Source organism: Coptis chinensis, chromosome 4 (genome assembly GCF_015680905.1).
Source record: "Coptis chinensis isolate HL-2020 chromosome 4, ASM1568090v1, whole genome shotgun sequence".
In the NCBI taxonomy this organism is placed as follows: Eukaryota; Viridiplantae; Streptophyta; class Magnoliopsida; order Ranunculales; family Ranunculaceae; genus Coptis; species Coptis chinensis.
In genome coordinates, this window is record NC_141459.1 from 90,310,276 (window position 1) to 90,326,880 (window position 16,605).

The following is a 16,605-nucleotide window of genomic DNA, read 5'->3' on the forward strand; positions in this document are numbered from 1 at the left end:
TTACTATTTTTTTTTTTGGTACTGCAGTACTATGTACAATTAGTTTATTTGCACTTTTAGACTTTGGCTCAATTCTAGTCAGTCAATGCTAATGTGGTCACCGGAATACACAACGTGTCCGTTTATTTCATTAGGTGGCATTAATAAAACACGTTTTTTTTTTTTTCCTTAAAAACTGGGAAAAAAAATTAAATACCAAATTCACAACTTCTTCTTCTCTACGAAACCAGTTCACATAAACCCTCTTACAGTAGGAAACAAACAAACTTAAAACACAAAAACTAAACCTAAAGCATGACACACTTGACTGTGAAATTAAAACAAACATAACACACAAAAACTAAACCTAGAACATGACACACAGATCCAAGCCTAACTTCAAACACCACAACAACACTTCAATCAACACAACCTCTTCTTCATCATGCTCGTCATGCATACACCAGCAGCATTTAGAGCCAACACAACCTCTTTAACTTGCTGCCTAGATGGCCCTGCTGCTGTTGGTGTTGCTGATTGTGTTGCTTGCTGCCTAGATGGCCCTACTATTGTTGGTGTTGTTGATTGCGTTGCTGGTGATACTGCTACTGCTTCTGCTTCTGCTAGGCTAGGTGATCTTCTAAGCCATCTCTGAGGTCTCTCAAATCTTGATGGAACTTCTGGACTTGGTTCTCGTTCTCATCGAGCTTCACTTCCCTCTCCATTCTCTTCCATCATTTCAATACAACAAATTCTGCCACAGTTAGTACAAACTTTCAAACATATCTCATCATCTTCCATCGCAATCTCCATAAATATCCTCCTACCATTCTTTGTTTGCATCATTTTTCGAACTGCTTCAACTGATTTATCAAATTGTTTACTATCTCCTTGAATTTCAAATACCTTTCCCTTCACCATTATTTGTTTTCACTAAATAAACCTAACTATAGCCTGTTTGAGTTCTTACCCAGCAAAAAAAAAACAGTCTGTTTGAGTTTTTATAGCAATTTAAGCCAATAAATACATCCAACTGATTAATCCGTTTTTCAATCCTCACACATATATTCAAATTTCAAATAATTTCAATTTACAAGGCAATATTTATGCATTGTTTATTAGGTTTTGACACTTGTTAGTTGATGTCTTTTCAGCCATACCCATTTTAATTTTCAAACAAGGTTAAATGGGCGCGGAAAAAATGGGGAAGGAGAGTAAAATGGGTCACGTGCCTTTCATGTGCTGCTTTCAGCTGTTGTGGCATACCAAACAGTGATATGACGCCACAGTAGCAAAAAAAATGACATGTCAGCATTTTTTGACCGGAATTTGGCCCATGGTCATTACCTGAAAGAAAAACCATTGTACAAAGTACTGCAGTGCAAAAAAAAGAGTAAAGTATCTAAATTGCAAAAAGATATAAAGTACGTTGTACATTATGCCCATTAAGTGATAACATAAACCAATTTGCTCTCTCACACAACTCAACTTCTCTGAATATTTTCAATTTTTCTTCCATAATTTATTTTCTAGCAAAATGAATTCTAATAGTGACAATGATTATGATTCTGATTCCCAGAGAAGACGACATATTGAAAGACACTTCATGCATGAACAAGAAGTGTTGATAGCAGCTGCACTCGCAATTCAATTTAATCTTTTTACAGCAGCTCATATCATTGAAAACTCCAATCAACCAACTCTCTGTATTGGGTCTGTCACAGGACACGCTTATAGGAACCGTAATAGGGCAACGGGAAATGCTCTCTTAAATGCCGATTATTTCGGTGTCAATCCCACATATGATGAAGTTTTATTTCGGAAGTGCAATAGAATGAGCAGTCACCTATTCTCGAGGATTAGGAGTGGTCTTAAAAAACATAGTGATTTCTGGATGAAGAAATATGATGCAGCCAATAAACCCGGTTTGTCGTCACGCGGCAAAATAATGTGTGCATTGCAAATGCTATCAAACATTTACTAACGGTCCAAACAAGATGCATCGCCGACTAATCAACTCTAATACTTTCCGAACATATGGAATCTACCCATGGTAGCCATACAATAGAACTCCGAGTACGAGACTCTACCTGCTATCGCGCTAGACTTAGAATACAATGAGCTTCACCCGCAACCTTATGACGGTAAGTTGGACCCCAATTAATTATAGCAGGAAATTGGTCGGGATCTTCAAGTATCCGAACGTGCATGCCATTTCGAAAATAGAAATAATACCAGTACTGAACAAAAACAAATATATTATGACATAACTAACTAATCAAATCCATTTAAAAAATAATTAACTTTAATTACCTCAATGACTTGCCACATCCCTACCACAGCTTTACTACCATTGTCAATACCAAAACGACATACCATGTCCAAAGACCCGATCAGATGCGTATATGCAGCTCCTCCCCAGTCATAACTACCGATCTCATCTATCAGAGTAAGACTAGCTAGATATTCCAAATGAACCTTGCTGTGGGAGTTTGCTAACAATACATTTCCAATAACATACAACATGAAAGCACGAAACCCTATTTCTCTTTCATTAACACTATTTTGCACTACATAAGTTGTATATATCTCTAAATGACTCAGTTTGATGCTGCCGCTTATAAATCTCATCCTCCATTAAAAAAGGTAAATATTTGATAGCCTCATCAAATAACTCATATAGCTACAATCTTTTCTTATCCAACACGCAACCCCGTAAGCATTGAGAAATCAAGTGGCGTAAAGCATATCTCGCCACATGGAAAATGAAATGTGTGGGTAGAGTTCCACCATCTCTTTACAATTGCTTCAACTAACTGTCTATCAAACTTTTCAAATGTCAATTTGAGCAAAGACGTCAAAACCAACATTCTGAAGCATCGATTGAAATTCTCCAAAGTTCACTAGGCTTAACCATTCCATAGCAGGGGCCAAAGTCCCTTTTTTATTGACTTTTTCTTTCGTTCCACCACCTTCACGAAGAGTAAAGGATATGTGGGTGCTTTCCTCTACAACAACACGGTGATAAGAACTAGGATCAAAGTCCCTTTTTTACTGACTTTTTCTTTCGTTCCACCACTTTCACGAAGAGTAAAGGATATGTGTGTACTTTCCTCTACAACAACACGGTGATAAGAACTAGGATTAAACTCATAATAATAAGTCCCTACACGTACATCTTCTGGATTTGGGGCATTTGGTGTCCCTGACTTTTTTGACTTTGTACCCTTACCTCTGAATTTGTGTAAAATGCCAAACATTGTAACTGGTGAGAAATAAATTAACACCAAAATCAAACATAATTTATAATATGAAACTAAATAAATGGGTCTTGCATTATGACAAATAAAATTAAGTGCGAGTTATGATATGACACAAAACTAGATGATATGGCATTACGACAAATAAAATTAAGTGTCGCAATAAACTATCTAGACTTTATCTTCATTTTCTTTCTACCGATGAATGGCACAAAACTAGACCACACTATAGTATGGGAGACAACAACTTGATATGCCTTTCAACATTCTTAGTTGCTAACAGTGAGTCAGTGACTAACAAACAATGAGGTAGGGAAACTAGGGCAGTCTATAGGCCGACTATTGGAGATACAAAGCTCACAACCCTGGAAAAGCAGGACTCTTGGATGCTGAAGCTACTAACCATAGACACAACCAAAAAAGTGCAAGCCATCAACAATAGTTATCACCCCATAGATGGAGGTGTCGTTGAATCCATCCTTACCAAGTACCTGAGTTGAAACTAATTTCTATAAATCTGTCACATCTAATGCCTCCCTCCTTGGTTTTGTTAATACTGTCATTTCGTGAGACTCAGTTAGATGTTGATGCTAAATTATCAATACCATAATAACCTGAGTGGAACCTTACTGGTTTTTAACTCCTATTCTCTCTCTCCCCGTGTTTTCAATCAATGAATTAAATATATGAAATTATCAACTCCAGAGTTTCAATGAAATTAAAATTTAAAAACAAAAATATAGAAATAGAAGTAAAATCATACCTGTTTGTGGAAGTGGGTGTTGTATCGGCAAGAGATTGAAGAATTGGGTGGGAAAAGAAATAAAAAATACGGGAGATTTGAATAGCGAGAGTTTTGGTTGATTTTCTTTTACTGTTCTTCTTATTTATTTGTTGAATTTCGTTGATTATTTGTTGAATTTCAATGATAAAGAGAGCGACAGATGGGAGAAAGGGCAAAAGAGTAAAGAGAAACTTCCATACGCCAAAGGCAATGGCGGCCAGAGAAAATAAAATTTATTTTGCACCCACCCTCTCCCATGGCAGCTAGAAAAAAAAAAAAATGTTTTGCACCCACCCTTGCCAATGGCGGCTAGAATTGAAAAAAATAATTTGTTTACTGTTATATGCTAAAATCCATTAGACACATAAACACCATCCCACTAACCCTATCTACTGTACTATTGTGATTTGGTGTTTTCACACACCAAACCATTGGACCTAGCCTAACTGGTTTTGAGTTTGATGCTAATACTGTTTGACGCCCTGTAGCCTGATTTTCTCTTCTTTTTCATTTTTTGTTTTATGAAAATAGATCGTGCTATTAACTTGTTAGCCTTGGGTAATTATAGGAGCAGGATTCCCCAATTGAATTGTTATTTGACAAGTAGTATTTCGGTACCCTCAACTCCTAAGAAGTATGTATGTGATTGAGTTTCATCATCGATCTGTATCATTTTTGGAATGATCCATCTAAACATTCATTTGTTGACCAACCAAAGATGTGCCAAGCTAAGTCATGGCTTGGAGTTGAATATCACCCAACTGCATGGAGTATACCCAACTTCTCTACTCCAATTCTTGGAATTGCCAATCTACCACTCTAACGGCTGATGAAAGAAGAAACTGCAATCCTGTCAGTTAAGGGGGTCTGGTGTGGCCACCAACATGCACCAACTCTCTCTTTAACAGTCAAATATTAAGTTCACCTGAAAAAGCATTCCAACTCAAATTTAGTTTGAAACCACGCTTCCCCCACCAATTTTCATACAAAACACAAGAAAAATCCTCAAAAAGAATGTGACCAAGTCAAGCTAGCTAACTGAACACATGCATGCAAAAATATTCTCAAGTCTTTGCTAGGTGTATAGAAATACTCAACTAAGTTGGTGTGTTAGCTCATCTCCTCATACTGTTCTCCCTCTTTTACATCTTTCTTGAACTCTACTTCTCTTTCTCTTTTTCCACCTCCATTCAACTCTTCCCCTTCATGGAACTACCAGTGAAGAATCCAGTTTTCGGAGGCCGTAAACCTCCTTATAGAATTGAAACCAAAAACCTATCCTACAAACTATGTCAAAATCTTGAACAGTTCAATTGGATTCGTTGTGGTGCCACTAATACTGGTACTACTGGTACTGGTACATATTGAAGGATGTGAGTTGTGAAGCTAAACCAGGGAAGATCACGGCGATAGCGGGTCCTAGTGGAGCTGGAAAAACTACACTGTTGGAAATTCTAGCTGGAAAGGTACCACTAAGTAGGATCTCTGGTAAAGTTCTAGTAAATGATAAACCCATGGATGGTAAACATTTTAGAAGAGTTTCGGGGTATATCACGCAAGACGACGCACTCTTTCCATTGTTAACTGTCGAAGAAACGCTAATGTTTAGCGCCCGTTTAAGGCTATATGGAGGGTCTAATGAGGCAATGGTAAGAGTGAAGCAGCTGTTGAAGGAGCTTGGGTTAGAACACATTGGAGGGAAAAGAATTGGTGGCGATTCTGATTCTATTCGTGGGATTTCAGGTGGTGAAAAGCGAAGAGTTTCGATTGGAGTTGATCTAGTCCATGATCCACCTATTCTTTTAATCGATGAACCAACATCAGGATTGGACTCTGCATCAGCTCTTCATGTTGTTTCAATGCTTAAGACAATGGTGGTTAATCAAGGTAAGACAATTGTCTTGACTATCCATCAACCAGGTTTTCGTATTCTAGAGCTTATCGATCACTTTGTGTTACTTTCAAATGGAACTGTTTGTCACCACGGATCACTACATCTTCTTGAGGAGCGGCTCATGGATGCCGGCCATTGCATTCCAAGGCATGTCAATGTGCTTGAATTTGCCATAGACGCCATGGAATGTCTTGTTGCAGCGTCAGCGCCAATGCCTCCTAATGACCAAACCTTGGTTGTGTCCAGTGGTGGCGCCCATCAGAACCATTTTGTGAGAATACGCAAATCTAGGTTCATCGAAGAAAAACGTCTCTTCTACCCAAATTCTCGATTTGAAGAGGTACTAATACTAGGCCGGAGATTCTGCAACAACATATTCAGAACCAAGCAACTTTTTGCTGCAAGAATGATCCAAGCTTTAGTGGCTGGTTTTGTACTAGGCACTATATTCATGAACACTAATAACAACGACCATGGAAAAGTAACATTACAAACTCGACTCGGATTCTTTGCCTTCACACTTACATTCCTACTTTCCACCACAACAGAAGGCCTGCCAATTTTTTTACAAGAGAGAAGGATTCTAATGAGAGAAACATCAAGAGGAGCATATAGAGTTTCTTCATATGTCATAGCCAACACCCTTGTTTTCCTCCCATTCTTACTAACAGTTGCTTTTCTCTACACCACCCCTGTATACTGGCTAGTTGGCTTGCGAAAGAATATTGATGGGTTTCTCTTCTTTTCGCTAGTGGTGTGGCTAGTTGTCTTGATGTCGAACTCTTTCGTCGCATGTTTCAGTGCTTTGGTTCCAAATTTCATCATGGGGACTTCACTTATTGCTGGATTTATGGGATCATTTTTCCTGTTTTCGGGCTACTTTATATCGAAGAAGAACATTCCGACGTACTGGATTTTCATGCATTACTTGAGTTTATTCAAGTACCCTTTTGAGTGTTTTTTGATAAATGAGTATGGAGGGGAGAAAGGAAGGGGAAAATGTGTTGGGAGTGAGGCTGGAGTGTGCATTTTGTATGGAGATGAGTTCTTGAGACAACAGAGTTTGAAGGAATCTCAAAAATGGACCAATTTAGGTGTAATGTTGGGTTTCATCATTGGGTATAGACTACTATGTTTCTTCATATTATGGTACAGATGTTATAGGACAAGAAACTAAAGAAATTTTATTACTGAGAAAAATAAGTAGATGCAGGAACTGTACTTACTACTTAGTTATTATGATTCATGTCAAAATCTTTATGGAATTATATTCTTTCTTACCCACATACAGAGCTTTCTTGGGAGATGTCTTTTATGTTCACGGGGGATTTTTTGTACAATTGTTTGACAACCAACCGAACCATGATTATCTTAAAAACATTCTAAAATCTCTAATTTCGCAAATAAATTGAAAGAACTTCAATTAATTATCTGTTACACACAGAATTGAACTCCAAAGTTCTTTATTGTACTTTGTACATCGAGTTCGCTCGTGACTAGGCAGGCAAGCATGACCGTACTCAATTCATGAGAGCTATAGGATTCAGGGAATGAAAGACCTGGTTCTGTACATAATCCAGAAAACTGTTATGGAACTTGTAGAAATAATGAAGTTTTATTACACAAAAACTTAATGATCTCTTACAATGATTTGGTATTTATACTAACGATACACGTGATCAGTTTGTTACAATAGAAGCTTCTTGTGATGTCATCATCTGTAACTGAAACTGCTGAGCTGGCCTTGACCAAAGTCACCAAAACTGTATTCCTTGCTGTCCAAGCTTCATTTGGTTTCTTCTGTCTAATACACCCCCTCAAGCCATTGTGATAAAATGCAACAATGAGCTTGATAATAAGAACTAAGAAGCACCCCCTGAAGATATAGTAGGCTTGACAGAGAGTTATTGAGTAGCATTTTAAAATTTGTTGAACTCAGACCAGATTTCTGAAATTCCGATAATTCCGAAATCCTAAACTATGTATAAGCAGATAGATAAAACGTTCCCAATGATGCCAAAGACAGTGTGGGCTGTATGTATGCTGACCATCTTTACCTGTGATTGATATTGAGCAATATGTGATCATGAGAAAAGGAAGAACATAGTTTGGTGAAAGTGAGCTTCAGGATGAGAGCAGTTTATGCAAGAACCAAAGAAGGCAGATCTTCTAATTAATTGGAAGAGGGGTTTGAGACTTTGAGTTCTACATAAAGTCGTTAAACCCCTTTTGGAAATAGGCATAGGGATAGCCGCATAGGCACAGGCAGAGTGGTAATGGGAAATACAGGACAAGAGCCGAAATCTTGAGTATCCAGATCCAGCAATAACTTTCGTATTTGTTGGGTTGGGCCTTTTCAATTTTCAACAACTATAAGGTCCAAGTCCATCCCATTGCGCACTGTAACAGTAAATTAAAAATTTGCATGGGGCACAATAAGCCTTTTCAATTTCTACCAAGAAATCCCTAGTTACATACTTACATATACACTTTATAAGGTCCAAGTCCAAGCCGGCCAGCACGTCGTCATTCATGGTATATGGTAAGTGGTAACAGTCTAACAGGAGGCAAACAACTAACAACGAATTGTTGATAGTAATTTGCAAATCTACGAAGTAAAATGGATTCCTTGTAATTTGTCCAGGCTCCAGAGTGTACCGAGTTACTAGTAATCTGGTGATGATTCTCTGATAATTATATTACTTTACAGGAACTACTGTCTAACCAGTAACCAGTCTTTTTGTTATGGTGTCCAGTAACCAGTATTATAATAAAGGAAATCGCATTCTTCTTATAGCTCCTCTAGCTCTTCTGTGCTAGTCGCGTGACCACACAGGAATTGTGGATAATCTCTATTATATTAGTAGCTTTTTCTATAATTAATCTGGCTATTTAAATTCATCTAGATATTTTTCTTACACAATACTTCTGAATAATACTCCTGAATGAATAATTAAATTAAAACACCCGTATACTTTTTCACTTATTAGTCTTTTTCGCCTTTAATAAATTTATGATACCCATTTTATCCTTAAATAACCATTTTATCTTTAAATAAAAGTATTACTTCACACCTTTTAATTGGAGAAATTGGTCATTTCATGCGGTGATAAATTAAAATTCCAAATCTACGCATCATTTTGAATGGTACGCCGGCATGTATAAATGCCATTTAATTAGCGATTTAATTATCAGACGTTTGAAAAATGAAAATACTACCGAGAATACGTACAGAGGGCCGGATACATATGAGACAAAGTGTTGTTTTTCTTCATGTGCCTTCTTCAATTAACCTTTCCTTATAAACAAATTAATACAAAGTGCTGCTTTTATCGCGTTATTTGTTTTTCTATGTTGTTGTTATTTAATCTGCTGCTGTTATTTAATCCATTGCTATAATTATTGTGTATTGTTTCAGAATATTGCATGCTCTTTTGCATCTCTATCCTTTCCTGAAGGGTATGTTAGGCCGACAAAACAAGACACCTACAATCATTATCGTGTGGTCTATCTTGATTGCTTCAATTTTCTCCTTTTTGTGGGTTTGGATTGATCCTTTCTTGACGAAATCAGATGGTCTTGTCCTGGAAAGTGTGGTTTGGACTGTAATTAACAATTTCTATAGCATTTGGAAACTTCTGTATCATTGTCAGATCACACCTCAAAGTTTAATTTGATATATTTGTTACCACACATGAGATGACAACCAGTTAATGTGCAGAAGTTGGGCCTGAGGAGAATCTACAAAGTCTCAACAATTAAATTCACGATCCATACGAACAAAGTCTTTCATGTTTTGGGCATGTACCTTCACTACCTTGGAATTTTTTTTTTTTTCCCTTAAAGATGATGATATGTAATGGGAGGAGTTTTTGCATAGAGAGTACGAGATTGTTGTACAAGACCTAATTTTCTTTCTCTAGCTAGCGTAAGAGAAGGTTTTGTTGTTGTTGGGATAACAAGCAGGTTATCTACGTTATATCATCGCACAAACTCAATTTCGCGTGTGTGTGTGCAAGTAGTTGCTGGCTAAAATTCTTGATTAAGTTGTAGCAGAACCTGCATCAATAATGAGTTAGATTCATTCTGTCTCATGTGCATGTATTGCTAACTACACTTAGAAAGAAGTAAATTTCTTAGTGTATGTACTTATATGTAAATGTCTATATATGATTTGTTCGATGCATTAAGCTCAATACTCTCTTATTAACTCTTGATCTTTCAAAACTGATGTTGAGTGATTCTTTTCATTCTTTAGTATTCATTAAACTGACAAACTTCGAAGCTAAAGTTATTTCGGGAAATGCATTGATTTATATGTATTTCAAGTGTGCGAGTATAGAATTTCTCTCGGCATCTTTCATGGGCTTCCTGTGAAAAACGTCTTTTGTTGGAATGAATCATATTAGAATTAGGATCATTTGGCATTGGATCGGAGAGGAAGCTATGAACGCTTTTGATGCATGACCTTAAAAACTGGATTGATGGTATAACCTTTTTTAGGATTTAGAGTGTGTGGGTGTTGTTGTCATTCAAGCTTAATCTTAAGTTGAGCATGTAATTGAGCACTATGGTTGCATGGTCACCTTTGTGTGAGTTGGTTTTCCTTGAAGAGGCTTTAGAACTGGTAATGGGTGTTCCCATGACACTAATAAACACAGTGCTATTGGGAAGCTTGCTCCATGCTTGCCAGGTTCACAAAGATACCAGACTCAGTGAGTGAGTGTCAAAGTGATAATACATTTACCTTATTACTATTTTTTGAAGGGTGCAGGTGGCTGAATTATTTAACCTTTCACATGTTCAGTCCATATTAGTCTTTTGTTATTCCGTTTTTTTTTCCTTTAGAAATGTTGGTATTTATTTTCATATGAATAAATAGTTTGTTATTTGTTTTGTATTATTTGCATCAGTTATTAGAGAGTTCTACTTAAAATAGATTGCTTACATTTTTTATATAGTTCGGCTGCTGTAGAGTGAGAAGTTACATGTGGTTTCTTCCTACATAGTTCACTAATAACCATAAGCATACCTAGAAAGGTAAACATCTTTCTTACTGTAATAGGTTTATGTGGAAAAGGCTTTGTGGATATTTATATATATAATATATATACTTAGATCTATTTGCTTTTGAATTAACGTAGGCAAGAGGGGCCTAAGACAGGGTGACCAGTCGGTGATCCCTTGTCTCCATATATTTTTGTGATCATTATGGAAATTTTGAATTCTCTCCTAGTGCAAAGCTTTCCTAATAAGACTATTATGGCCCACCCTAAATGCTTGAGCTCAAAGATTACTCACCTATACTTTGCAGATGATGTTCTCTTATTCACTAAATGGAATATGGATTCTATTATAGCCATAAAAGATTTGCTAGCATCTTTTACTGTAGCTACTAGGCTTCATATTAATTTTAATAAATCTTCTATGCTCACTGGAAGTATTTCTTCTGATGATGGTATAGCCCTTGCCGATATACTTGGAGTTCAAGTTACTAATCCTCCTCTTAAATACTTGGGTCTTCCACTGGTTTCATCCAGGTTAAGTATCAAGGATTGTCTCCCTCTTATTTAGAAAGTCACTGGCAGAATCACAAATTGAAATGTATTCACTTGAGCCATGTAGGAAGACTTCAACTCATACAATAAGTACTCTCCTCTTTTCACTCATATTGGACTAGAACTTTCCTTCTACCAAAGAGTGTATTGCTTAAGGTTTCTCAGATATGCATTAAATTTCTTTGGAGTGGTCCTCTAATGGAAAAAAAAAATGTCAGACTTGTAGAGAGAATTTACTATATAGTAAGCAAGAAGGTGGACTAGGTATAGTGGATTCAATTGTTTGGAATAGAAGTGATTTATGTGGACTCATTTACAAGATAGCAAGAAGAAAGAATAATATATGAAATTGTTGGATTTGGAAGGAACAAACTAAATCCAAATACTTTTGGACTATGACAATTCCTAGAGACTGTTATTGGTCATGGAGGTCCATTTTAAATAATAGGAAGCATGCTCAGAGATTCATCAGAAATATAAATTGCAAAAGGTTCTCAGACATTCCTATGGCATGACATATGGTGTATGGGCTCGCCATTGTACTCTAATATTGAAGCTAGAGCTCTTATTTCCTTACCAGAAGATGCAAAAGTTAGTGAATTGATGGAACAAGGCCAACAGAATTCTTTAGTCCTTAATCTTCCAGAAGGTACACTCAAATCCAATATCTTGAGTATTGAAATCTTTCATGAGCTTCATGAGGACCAAGTAGTTTGGACTGAGTCTGTAACAGGTGACTTCACCGTTAAATCTGCATACCAGAGTTTAAGAAGGACTAGACGAAAAGTGAAGTGGTTTGGGCTAGTATGGGGAAAATTGGTGATTCCCAAATATTCTTTTAATGCTTGCAACTCTTCTCGGGTAGTTTACCTACCCAAGATAGATTTATCCATAAGAAAGTCTTAAACTCTTCCTCTTGTTGCTTATGTAACAATAGTAAAGAAAATATCAAGCACATGTTCTTTGATGTCCCTATTCTAAAACAGTTTGGGCTGCAGTTAAACATGAACTAGGATTAGGCAATCATGTGCATCATTCAAGCAATCAGGAATGGTGTTATATTCTCAATTTTCTGCGAGGTAAGTCTACAACTGTAGAGCTTTATAAAGTGTTTGTCTGTGTCGTGATTGGATATATATGGAAGGAGTGCAACAACATAAGGTTTGAAGGGGCTTTTATGGATGTTAGGGATGTCAGCAGGATAATAATGACTGATATGAAGTACTATTTGGAAGTAAAGGTCGATGAAATAACAGATTCTATCAAGCTTCGAGTGGTTGCAGAGAGACTTAGATTAACTTTCAAGTACAAGCAAAGGCAGATTCAACAATGTAGATGGCTCAACTAGGGTATATAAAATTGAATGGAGATGGTTCCCTGAATTCTCATGGAGCAAGTTATGAAGGTATAGCCATAGATGAAAATGGAGAGGCTATTTTTGCCTACTCAGGTGGTGGTTGTACCAGGTTAGTCTTATTTCAAGAGCTGAAGGCGATTGAGGTGGGATTGAGTGACTGTGTTAGCAGGAGCTTCAACAAAATAATGGTGTCATCTGACTCTATGAGAGCTATTCAAATTCTGAAAAGTGTTGAGTATGCACCATGGCATTGCTTAAATGTTGTTGCTGCCATCAAAAGATATTCTACAAGTCTTTCTGATATATCCTTCACCCATGTGTACAGAGAGGTTAATAAAGTTGTTGATCATTTAGCTAAGCTCTCCATTTTCTCTCATGATTACATTTGTTTCATTCCTTCCCTTTGTAATGCTCTAAGTACTATTAGAGGAAGATGTAACTTCAACTTATTTGATGCTTTAATACAAGTGGGGTCTGCCCAACTCCAACATCATTTCATAAAAAAAAACGTAAGTATTTATCATGGAAGACTAGAGGAAAGTGTAATTTCAAGGAGCAATGGATTGGGTGTTTGCATTATTGTGCTACAATCTCATAGGTTGTTGAGGCATGGTTGTTTAATTTTATCCTTTGGAGGTTGTTGAGGTGTGGCTATTTAATTTTATCCTATGGAAGTAACTGTTGCAATGAATAAGTTTAGATTTCAATCATAAAAACATGTATTTTTGCCTACGAGCTAGATCGAAGTAGATGTTATTCAATTGACCATTGTTTCATGTAGTTTAGTATCACCCTTATTTTGTAAAAATGCCTGTGAGAGTGGATACATCCTCCATCCATTGTCGTTTTGATTTGACCGAATCAATTCGATTCACTTTTTCAGTAACACATTAGTGGCTGGTGCTAACATTTTCCTAATAGATTTGCAGTAACACGTGAGTCTACATTCAATATATTTTAGACGTGATTGTACATGAGGATACCTTGGCTCAAGCAACGCAGTTTCTACAAATTCAATACTTCGGTAATCTTTGATAGTCCTAAAATTGTATTTTTATATCATTCATGCTTAATTTAGTATTTTTTATTACATAAAACCATACATTATATTTATTTCATTGCATTATGCACATTCTTTTTGCCATAACGGATTATTTGCATGTATATGTGTAGTCTTTTGGAAAAGTCTTATGCAAAATAAGTTTTATTAATTTGGTTTAATATTTTTTTGTAGGAAATGAATTGAAGATGTTGGTCAAAACCCGATCCCATGAGCCAATGAGGATCATTTAAAGAATCAATAAATGAGAGCTTATGAAATAAATTATGCTATCAAGAATGGAATAAAATGTTAGAGAATTGATATTTATGAAAGGAAATGGATCAAGAAATGATAATTGCAACTACCACCATATATTTTTACTATTTTCACCACATTAAATATCCCTATTTCCATTAATTATTTATTCAATTGATTTTATTATATCAAATCATTCCTTAATACCTTATATATTTTTTCACCATATATATTCCCCCATATCTTCCATATTCTTGCCAATCACTCCATTCATAATTCAAAATCATATAATTTTCATTTTATCTTTTATTTGATTACCAATTAATATTTTCTTCCTTCCTCATGCCTTGATAATATCTCTTCTATATTCCATTTCCTATATTTTTTTATCTTATATTTTCTTCCCATATCATAAAGATTATTTCCATTTTGTGTGAATAAGATATTATATGCACCAAAATTTTGTTTGTGGAAGCTATAAATAGAGAAGAAAATTGGCATTGAAGACACTCCCATTCTATCTCCATTATAGTATTCAATTAGTAGAAATTTTGTTTTGTAGTTTTAATTAGTTCATTTAATTAGTGAGGAAGAGTGTTATAGAATGTGTAACATATAAAGGCGGTTTCAACACTTATTATATCTCTTCTCTTTAATTATTATTTCATGTTAATTAATAGCATGGAGGGCTAAGTTTCCACCTTATGGTAGGAAGTGAAAGATCTCCATGAAATTCTTGTTATTTTACTATATGTATATTTCATGAAATACAATGATATATCTTTTTAATTGATTTTTACACTAAGGTTAAATGTGCATGGTTTCTATCATTGTTAGTTTATTTATTTTGTTAAAAATCTTTTAGACTCAACTTTATTAATTATTAAGGATTTTTGGGATTTTTTATACTTCTTATTATGGACGTTGAATGCCTAAAAATTCATCATTTGAGTCAAAGAGAATAGATGATTGAATTTAATATTGAGATGTTTTATCATGTTCTTAAAGTTATATTTTCCACTAATTCTAGAACTAGCATTTAAGATTTAGTGAAGTTTCAGAGAAATTAACAAGAGGTATAAAAATGAAATACAATAATTGTTGGTGAGTTAGTCACTTTCTACCAAGGGTTTTGATAAATTGATCTTTGAAAATTAATTGATTTAGTTAGTTATTATTTCCTTACAAGTTACTTTTATTTTTAGTTTAGATAATAAATTATAAATTCTCAACAATTGTTTTAATATTAATTACCAAGTTAGCTATTGGTTTATGAAATTTCTTCTCCCTTGGTTATTTACTTTAAGATGTGGATCGAAACCTCACTTACCACTATTATAATAATATTTTATTGATTATTTTGTATTTTTTGAGATTTTTATTGATTGACAAGTTCTAGACGACAAAATTAAATATTTGATGAATTTGTCCAAATCAATATATTTTTGAGAGTGTTACATCTTTTTTTTTGGCTTATATGTTATTCAGTTCATCGTTATTATATATATAGTTTGATAAACTTCTCATCAGGCTTTGTCAATCGTAAAATGAAATGGTATCGTATGCTAGCTAGAGAGGTTGGCAAACATGTTCGGCAAAGCACCGGTATGTAACCTCGCACTATATATGCCTATTTTGTTTTTGTGAATATATCTATTAGTGGTCATTTTGGCACCGTCATTGTTATTAGAGCATCTTCAATTTTAAAACACACACACACATAACAACAACAACAACAACAACAAAACAATTATTACATTTCCTCAACTATTAGTCTCCTTGCCTTTTCATACTCTAAATCTTCAAGTGGACAAACTAGGTATGTTATACTTTTTTATTGTGTTATCCACTGTTATATTTGAAAATTTTATATTATTTCAAATTTAGTAAACTTCTTCTAACAAATTCGTTTTCCTTTTTTGGAGATTTAATTACAGGCTATGGAGTACAACAAGATTCCTATTTCATTCAAGAACTTACTCGATGAGGTGTCCCGGATCCTAAGAATGCAATTACCATCGTACGGATCGAATTTCATCAACGGCAGGTATGAGGTATGGGTTAAATTGTAGCCTAAAAAAATGAGATTTTTTGGATTGCCCACACTATACAGGGATAATTCAAAACAAGTGTCGGCAAGGGCGGCCGTTAGCTACCTCAATTGAGATCATTGATTTTAACTTTCGTGAACTACGTGAAACACGTATGCAAGTCCAAAATCTTCGAAACCAAGTAATTATTCGGAACGAAATATCATAAGTTCGCAACTGAAGCCTAATACTATAACACCAAGTTCAAAATTTGCAGCACGCACTTGCCAATCTAGGGGTTATAGTTATCAGTGATGACGAGGCCATGGATAATGTTGACTCCGATTATGTACCCTCCATGGATATCGAGACGGGGAACGAAGCTTGAAACTTTTACTGTTTTAACTGTTTTTTTGTTTTTTTTTAACTCCCCTAAAACATCGATT

At 35.4% G+C, this 16,605-nt stretch overlaps 1 protein-coding gene across 1 annotated transcript; it reads left to right on the forward strand.

Moving 5' to 3' along the window:
• Window positions 1-5,126: 5,126 nt before the first annotated feature.
• On the forward strand, window positions 5,127-7,203 carry ABCG10 (ABC-2 type transporter family protein). The gene is given in 2 exon segments (XM_086558058.1): window positions 5,127-5,379; window positions 5,382-7,203. Coding segments are annotated over 2 exon segments (1,863 nt in total). The 5' UTR covers window positions 5,127-5,229; the 3' UTR covers window positions 7,095-7,203.
• The last annotated feature ends 9,402 nt before the right edge of the window (window positions 7,204-16,605 follow it).